Genomic DNA, 9,619 nt, shown 5'->3' with positions numbered 1-9,619 from the left:
CAGTTGGAGGACATTAATTTCTTTTTATAAGAGAGAGAGAAAGAGAGAGAGAGAGAGAGAGAGAGAGAGAGGGGGGGAGAAAGAGAGACATCTATTTCCTGCGTTTAATTAAAACTAACGGATTGTACCTATTTCACTTTTCAGTTGTATATTCGATATAATAATCATGACTGTGTATAAATGCGATTTTCTTATTCATTTGTGATCCATTAATCTATTCTTCGTATGATATATATGTACATAGTTTCATTGTTAATTATTGCTCACATGCACCTACAGTCTCAGGCCTCGTTTTATTGTTTTAAATCAAACATAATCTGTTATTTCATTGATTATCACGTGAAAATGAAACATTTGTGGATATGTGTAATTTGAAAACTTCGTCAGACTCTTATTCGAGATTATCAAATAAGGCTAAATGTTCCAACCAAAATATATACTTTGTGCAGGTGACTTAAGTTACATTGAAAACAAAAGGAACATGGCTTCAGTTATCTATACAATCTAGTTTTCGAACATCCCAACGATGCATTAATATAGAGACCGTTTGCGTCAAGAAGATTGCACTTACACCTCGCGTTTCCTTTCACGAGAATTGGACCGTTGAATTGAAATTCCATCGAATTTCCGTAACGGTAAATTTTTTTTTTTTACTTTGATATATTTACAACGTTCTTCATTTGTAAACCACAGCTCGTGTATATCAGTCTAATATCACTCACAAATCACTTTTCATCTTCTGCGATTAAGCGCGTTTCGCAAAGGGTGGTGATATAAATGTCACTTTGTAACACAGTTTAAAAAATTCTGTGAATAGCGGAACTCTCTGTTAACATCGTTCCAATTAAAAATTAACACAACCATTGCACTCGTTGTTACCGTTGTATATTTCCGAAACATCCTTTAATGTTTGGAATGTAAATTGCTAAAATTACATATTGTCCATGGTAAGTAACATTAAAATTGATATTACACTCGGATGCATAATGATATCGACTGATTGGCTATGCTTGCATTCTAAAACAGTCAACAATTTTTCTGGTAATCCGGATTATTACTTCAGATATGCTTGTAGTTATTGAAGTCAATTTAAATATTTCAGGTTTTATTATGTACAACCATTTCGTAAATCAATCCAAGTGTCTTGATTGAATGCAGCCAGTCTTGAAAGTAATTTCGACACAACTCACGGGAACAGTCACTTCAAACTAGAGGATATTCGACAACTTAGGTCGGATGGTAGATTTATTTATATAGATTTATTTATATAGACACACGCACCGTTAATAGTATTTTTAGTCCCCATTTTATTTTTACACTATTTCCATTTACGCGCAGAATTAAATTACGAATGTTGAAGTATATACAAATCACGTAGATGTGTTAGCTTCAATATAAAGCGTTGAGTAGACATTGCTCATCGCCCCAATCCAGCTGGCAAGGATTCTCGGTCTCGTGGACTCAGCTGAGCTGGTAATATTCGGGCGCGAAGTCGTTCGCCAAGTTGCTGAGGAAGTTGAAATCGGACGAGCTATTGCTGTTGTCGGCGGATGGAGGCGGCGCCGCGGCGGTGTGTACCGGCTCGCCGTAGAAATTCCCATAATTGCCATAGGATTCGTTGTTACCGTCAGCCTGGCCGGCGCTTCCGGGTGGCGTAATAACTGCTGCGGTAGCAGCTGCGATCGCCGTCGCGGTTGTCGTCATGCCAGGCGCCGGAAACGGATCGGGCGACGATACGTAACTATTTGGGATGCTGGAAGCCTCACCGCCCTGATGAACGTGCAGCTGACCGGCGGTCTGCTCGTAATACGCGCCCGGATGACACTTGTTCCCGGGTCGGTAGTCGCCGGAACTTGGATGCATTGGCGGCTGATGAGTGACATAGCCCTCGGCGGTATGTTGTTGTGGGTGTTGTTGCTGTTGTTGGATATCGTTGAAATAATGCTGTCCGGTTTGCGCGGATACAGCAGCGTGTCCGTGTGTCGCTAGATTCTCGCCGGTTCCATGATAATTGCTGCCGGTTGAATAACCGTAATTTCCAGACGTCATATAGCCGTCGGTGCTCTGCTCGTTCTGCGTCGTCGAGTATCCTTGACCGGAATTGTACGCATTGGTACCTTGCATACCTCTGTGATAAGCGTGATAAGGTGGTCCAGCTTGAGGATATCCGTTATACTCTCCGGTACTACCGTACTGCAACTGTTGCTGATGAAACTGCATGTTGGCGCCGTACATTGATCTCGACGCCGTGCCCGTTGTTCTCACGTGATGCGCTATTCTCGAGCCCACCGTTTGATTTTGTCTAACGTACAGAGAATTCACCTCACTTGGATAAGAGATTCTTGGTTGTTGATACGAATCTCTGGTGCAGTAACTATTTTGCGACTGGGTCTGTTGCGACGCCGTGGGTATACTTTGTCTATTGGCGGGTACACCGTTTCGATAATCAATGGTCGGCGTGGGCTGATATACGCCTTGTTGTTGGAAATGTGCTTGCTGGCTGTTCGAGATGTTTCGGCCACCGTGCGGCGACATCGTTCCCGGATTTGTAGGGGCGTGTAACATCGGGCCTGGCAAGGACGTCGTGGAGGACGGTGAGCTTCGCGGTCTCTGCATGTAAGCTGTGTGAGCCGCTTGCTGGATACCGAGGGGGCTGCCTTGTTGAAGCTGGACGGAAACGGGAGTACCGGGTGTCGAGGACGGCGTTAGGCTCCTCGTGGAATTCTGACCCGGTAGTACCGGCGTACTGACCGTCGAGTCCGGCATAGCTAATAGCACACCGTTGCTGTTCACCGAACACATGTCCTTCGTGCTGGCCGATGGCGATTTCTTGCTCACTGAGATCTGTTGTTGCTTCGCTGTGTTCGGACTTTTGTGACCACTCTCAACCTTCACTCTCACTTCACCCGACAATTTTTTCGTCACGCTCGGCGATGTCACTTCACTTCCATCCTGCGACCTCGAATCGTCGTCCACTATCATCTTTTCGAACGAGCTGGACACACTGTTAGTACTACCGACGCTGCTGGCACCGTTGCTATTCGTGTTAAAGCCTGGATTACTGTTGTTGTTGTTGTTATTGTTGTTAGTCGCACCAGGGGTGTTATTGTTGTTGCTGTTTCTTCGACCGGAAGAACCTAAATCGGTAACGTCGCCAGTAAGAGTGCTTCCGACATCGCCCACACCCGAAATATCACAGTTATGACAACTCTTCTTTTCATCGTTATCAACTGATAACATTTTATCACTCTTAGGCTTTTCCATGCCGTCCGAAGTGGAACCATCCTTCTCGTCTCCGTCTTCCTTGCTAAGTGTTTGCCGCTTGTGTTTCATTCGTCGATTTTGAAACCAAACTTTTACCTGAGAGGAAGATAGCGATATTTATATAATGATTTACGTTTTAATTATTAAATATAGACGATGGCTATAATGCATCAACAACCGTGCAAAAAAATAAAAGAAAAATATTTTTTATAACACTTTTAATAAAGCCAACATAAAAATATTTTAAAATAATTGTAACGTATTAAAAATGATGTAATGATTTATATATATATATATATATATATAGAGAGAGAGAGAGAGAAGAGAGAGAGTATTATTATACTTAATTAAAGTTATTACCTGTCTTTCCGTAAGATCCAATGAAGCTGCGATCTCTATCCTCCGCGGTCGACAAAGATATTTATTGAAATGAAACTCTTTTTCTAGCTCAAGAAGTTGCGTATTTGTATAAGCTGTTCGTAATCTTCTTGGTAGACCGTTCTCTGTAAAACAAGAATCCTCTTTTCAATTTTTACAAATAATAATAAATTCGAAATATCATAACATGGATTTTCTTTAATATAAGATCGATTCAGTTATATCTATGATAATTTATTCTTACATTGAGGGTAAGATATCATGTATTTAGATATTTTACAAATATCATAAAGATTTTATCAAGAAACTCGTTATGCAAATCATTCATTTTAATTTTCGATTTTATTTCTTGCAGCACGATGAAGTTTTCGCGCTCCGATACTCGCTTTGTCTTTATCGCAGCGATGCTCTCTTTTTGTCTGTTATAGGAAGTAAATGGTATCCTAATTAATGATCATTTAAGCAACCTAGACTATAGAGAGGAAGAGAGAGATAGGGAGAAAGGAGGAAGGGATGACGACACGACATCCTTAACAATGCATAAGCGAAGATTCCCGCGTGGCGAAAAGGACCATTCTGGTGTTGTTCCGGCGAGTTACTGGGCTCCTTAGAAACTTTTGGGTAAGTTTCCCACCAGCACTATTCCGTGTCGATGTGAAACACCTCCTAATTGTTATCGGATAAGAAACTTGTTCCGCGATAACAAGTGGAATGCCACACAGGATCGAGAGGACGTGAAAACATGAGAGGGAGGAGACGAAGGGATGGTATAAGGAAGCATATCACGGTTTATTCGAGCAGATTTGGTCTAGAAAGTAGCGACCAAGTATCTCACGGTACTTTGTTGAGGCATGTGGCGTAAGAGTAATTTCCACCCAACTGTAAACAATTATTAATAGCCGCCTATCGTAATTACAGAATTCGCTGCATGCCCCGAGGAGTAATATTTCAATCAAACTTGATGGCTCTCGCCAAGCTTGCGTTGTTTAACAAGACGTGTCTTGGCAAATTCTCTAGGAGCAATATATTTTGTGTATATTTTGAATACGTTTAGAAAAACTTTTTCCAATACAACAATATTACTTTCTGACTATTTTGGATTTTCTCTCTATCATTTAAGAGCATAAGAAACACATTGGGCGGACATCAACAATACGAAAAAAATATTTTATGCTAATATTTTATTCTATCGGTGATACTGACCACCTGGATGTCAAGATACTTTTTTTTATCAAGAATCAGGGGTGTTACACTTTTTTACGCGTCGCCGTATCATGAGAGAAGAAAAAACCGATACGGCGTGACGCAGTTTGGAGCAAAGGGGGCAGCGAGGGAGAGGGTGGTTCGTTTCGTAGGGCCGAGATGCTAAACTACCCCATAGCGTGCGAGCGGATGTAGGGTGGCTGAGGGGTGGTTCGACAGTAGGATGAGTCGTCAGGGGTGAAAGAAGAAAGAGAAAGAGAATAATCGAACGAGATAGAAGGAAAGAGACGTGGAGAAAACGAAAGGTAAAAAGAGGAAAGTATAGCGATTGGAGAAGATCGGAGAGGGTACGTGATAGAGACGGTCAGAAAGGGAGAGGAAGAATGGAAAAGAGAAAAGACACTCACAGGGATGAGGGAGAAAGGTGTAGACTGAAGATGTAGTAAGCTTTGAACCTAGCAAATCCTGCACGTGGAGTTTCCATAGGGTGAGGGCGATGGTGGCGAGATGAAAGTATCGCATGATTGACGTGGGCCTCATCAGCATTTCGGTCTTGCGATTGGTTGGACGAAACTGTCGATCAAACTCCACTCCACGCCCTGTATCTGTTCAATCGTTTCAGGAGTTTAATTCAATCCGGGGATGAATGCGGAGCAATATTTGGATGGCAAATAACTACCTGATATAATAAATTAAACCGTTTACTAAATAAAAATATATATATGATATAACAAGAGGTAGAATATCCTTTTAGAGAGCTTGTATAAGTATTTTTATAATATTTTAAATTATTACAAAAAAATTATTTGTATCTTATATACTTATATTTAAGTATTAATAGACACAAATAAGTCTTTAGATTATACAGTATTTTTTGTGCATAGAGATTTTATAGAGTATTAGATATCTTGTTGATAATAATCAAATATTGTTGCTAATATTTGTAAGTAAAATAACAGTACCATGTCACACCACTCTTTGTTAATTTAATTTAGTGACAAGCGTTACTGCTTTGTAACGACAACGACTTTTTCCGGACGAAAATGTCGACATTGCTAGCAAGCTTCTTGTTCTTGCGAGATGATGTAGAGGATGACGAACTGTCAAGGCATAGTCAAAATGAAGAGCGTGACCTGACAGGATCGTGTGCGAGGTGAGAAAGATAGAGTACGAAAATAGAATCTGTATTTTCGTATATCACGCTGTTAGGTTTGTCTATGGGTTCATCCGGTTGAGACTGCTACACAGCTATGTAAAATAAATTTATAGCCACAAATATTTTACACAAGAATTATTATGTTCTTTGTTAATGTAGGTTTTACTCAAATTCGAACATCAATGTCCTTAATTATTTAAAAGTTAATTCTATGTTTTTTCTAACAATGTAAAAAATTATTGCAGGATAAAAAATTAAATATCATAGAGTACTGCAAAATAGCAATTACTAAATATTACAGAATAATTGTAATTAATAATAAATAATTAATAAGTCATTCTTTCTATGATTTAGTCATAATTTTATTTTGTAATTTACACAATACGTTCTATTTTTCTATTTTAATGAAAAAATAGTGAAATAATAAAGAAGTTAAAGGAAAAATGTGAAAAATGATATTAAAATAACAGGTTTGTTATAATGTAATTTATGTAATAGTTCGTCAATCGTCGTTAAAACAGATGCTGATGTCCGTGACAAAACTGACAACCGTCGCTTCGCGCGTTCTCATCAGTAAGAGGAAGTTGGTATGAGTTTACACTCTAAAATGTAACCTTTTGATGAAACATAACTTCGCAAGTTATGCCATGTTTTTCTATCACTTTTTTTAAAAGCATGTGTTAATCTCAACGCAAGCTTTGACGAAACAAAGCTTAATAACTTTCTGAAACAATATCATTTTATCAACGTTCCGTTTATTATTTTGTTTTTTATGTCCTCGCCTACTATATTTCTAGTTTCAATATTTCAATTTTTTAAATTTGAGGTTAGGTTTTAGTTGAAGATAATTAAATTATAGATATCAATTGTGATCATTTTTTAATATAATAGATATTACTTTTATATCAAAGGTACATAATTTCTATATAGGATAATATTTTTAGTACAATGTTTTTTTTACATTTATCTTTAAAAACAATAGCACGGTAAAATAGCAATAAAAGGCTGTTGTATTGAGGCTGTTTATAAAATAAACAATATTGATAGCTTTTATTGCTACTTCGTGTGCTTTGACTAAAAAAAAAACTATTTTTGAAATTTTTTGTCATAAGAACAATAACTGTAGAGAATAATGCAATTGTTCAATTTTGCTTTCCATTTGCTCGAGTTTCTTTCATTTTTTCGTCTTTACTACACTCGAATATTTACGAACAGCTGGTAAAATTCTCATGCCCTCCGCTTCTTCCTTAATTTTTGCATTACTCCATTACACTTACGATTAATTCGTAGACGTTCTCATTGAACGATAACGAGCGATAAAGAAATGTGTTCTAGCGAAATACGATCATTAAAGGCAAGACGAAAAAGTAGATCTTCAATCGAGAAGTAGTTTACACATGCGACTAAGTCGTACGGATCACAGATTTTCCTCCTGTGTCCGCCTTCGGTGTGTTCTCGTTTTCTCTGGACTGGACCAGGTCGTTTATAGACAGGTGGGAAGGGTCACATGACGGGCGTCTCTGTAATTTGTCTTTTGTTTCCTCCCGCGTCTGCAGGAAGAAAACTTGCGAGGAAGAACAAAGGGCGGAAAGAACCACTATTTCGAACAGCGTGGAGAAGAGAACGATTACCCCTCTTCGTTCCGTTCTCAACTTCTTCCTCTCCGCTCTTTTCACTCTTCTCCACCTTTCCCCATTCTTTCCTCCGTCTTCCTTCTCGCTGTTTTTCTCTTTCTCTCATTCTTTTAGTATCGAGAGGAACCTGCGGCGGCGCGACGGCGTCGGCGTCGGCAGTGTAAACGTATGAAAAATGAGTGACGAGAATTTGAAACAAACGAGAAGACAGCCGGCTCCATGTCCGTGCTTTGACGTGTCCGAAACAGGTAGACGACGGTCAGCGTGGAAGGTTACCGTGATCGATAACTTTTTGATCGTTTCGGATGCCTTCCAGCGTTTTAAGCTCGCCGAACATTGCAAATCTGTATTCTAGGGAATGATCTGCTTTAAAATACCGTAGTTATATAACATCTTATTAAATGTAATATTAATTTTGGATCGTCTCACAATTTTATGGTAGTAGAATAATTTGTTTAATTTAAAATTTATATCGAACGTATTGCTTCAATAAAATTCTTTTGTCAATAATGTTTATGTATAAATAGCATATAAGTATTATAAAGTTCTACATTTTATTGAATTTGGATTTTATAAATATTTACAAATTGAAAAATCAGTTTTCAATTCCCATTTTGTACTTCATATCGAACTGGCATTGGAAATAGTACTAATACAAAAAAAAATTTACATTGTAATGTTCTACGCTTGTTTGAAGCGATGGAAGAATTATTCATCACGTAAGAATAAAGGAGGTATTTAATGCGCCATTGGGTAATTTGTGGCGGATAAGCGAGGGAAGACTAGAAGGTGGAATCGGCATAAACCGTGGCTCATTACAGATTTACAGCAAGACGCAGGACGGGCATGGGTGAGGGCCAACGAACAAAACTAAACGCACGGGAACAGAATGAAGGGAGTCCAAGTGGAATGGCTGGCAGGAAGGGCTCTTGGCTGCTTTGGTTTTGGTGGGCTGTCGGGGGTTGCGGCCTCTGCGTTGGATACGAGCTATAATCAATTAACAGTGAGCAAAACAAGAACTGCGGCCGACCACCGACCACGGCCGCAAAATATTTCGTACCTTCCTGTTCCAGTTTGGCTGGAACCCCATCGCTACGTTCAAGTGGCTACCTCACTTGCTGATAGGGTTGTTGTTCAGGGGAATTGATTCTAGCAATGTACCATTATGCGACAATTTAGAACATTGATATTACCAATCAATTTGAGCCATTGATATTTGAATTTAAAGCTTTCATTTTCCAGTGTGACAGTCGAGATATTGATGTGAGCTAGTATAACATATGTGAAACAGCGAAATAGGGTCTATATATATTTAGATTATATTACATATTTCTTTCCCAAAGTAAAGGTGCCTCTACATAATTCGCAAATCGCAAAACGTAGTTTGCAAACACAAACGCAGAATAAAGATTTGTATTTGTTTTTTCATTGCATGCAGTTGGTTTTCGTCTGTGTTTCTTGAACTACGTTCGTACGAACTACGTTTTGCGATTTGCGAATTATGTAGAGGCACCCTAAAGGAGAGTAATGAAAAATACTGACTTTGCATTCTTTTAATTATAATTTAGCGTTAATTTTAATAAAGAACAATATTATCATACAATATTTATTATCACGAAGTCTTTGTTTGCTTTGACTCATGATTGTATCATTGTATGTCCACATCTTTCTGACTTGGTTTTTGCCTAGCATAATAGCACTTCAGATATTAGCATAACTTTTTATATAGTTATCTTGTTGTAATGACGGAAAAAGAGAGGAGTCGCCGAGCTAGCTGGCATGTAGAGTAGACAAAAAGAAGAAGGAAAGAGGGGGAGAGGAAGCATGAAAAAGGATAGAAATACAAGAACGGAAGAACGGTGATGGTAGGAAAAAGATATAAAAGCGGCACGAGAAGATTTGCGTGTTCGAAAAAAGTTGTTGGCAACATCGCGAGCCGTCGCCGTCGCCGTACTCTGGCTTGGTGCTGCCGAAGACACGGCAA

At 38.9% G+C, this 9,619-nt stretch overlaps 1 protein-coding gene across 1 annotated transcript in view; it reads right to left on the bottom strand.

The window, feature by feature from the left end:
- Positions 1 to 1,372: 1,372 nt before the first annotated feature.
- The window catches only part of LOC108766262 (homeotic protein proboscipedia), a 25,482-nt gene continuing 17,235 nt past the window's right edge, over positions 1,373 to 9,619 (bottom strand). The window contains exons 2-3 of the mRNA XM_018515443.1: positions 3,625 to 3,767; positions 1,373 to 3,360 (exon numbers count right to left, since the gene is read on the bottom strand). Of these exons, the coding sequence (XP_018370945.1) occupies positions 1,462 to 3,360; positions 3,625 to 3,767 (2,042 nt within the window). The 3' untranslated portion in view covers positions 1,373 to 1,461. The remainder of the gene's footprint in view (positions 3,361 to 3,624; positions 3,768 to 9,619) is intronic.

The sequence above is a fragment of the Trachymyrmex cornetzi genome, unplaced genomic scaffold (genome assembly GCF_001594075.2).
Source record: "Trachymyrmex cornetzi isolate Tcor2-1 unplaced genomic scaffold, Tcor1.1 scaffold579, whole genome shotgun sequence".
In the NCBI taxonomy this organism is placed as follows: domain Eukaryota; kingdom Metazoa; phylum Arthropoda; class Insecta; order Hymenoptera; family Formicidae; genus Trachymyrmex; species Trachymyrmex cornetzi.
This window is presented reverse-complemented; position numbering and strand designations above follow the sequence as displayed.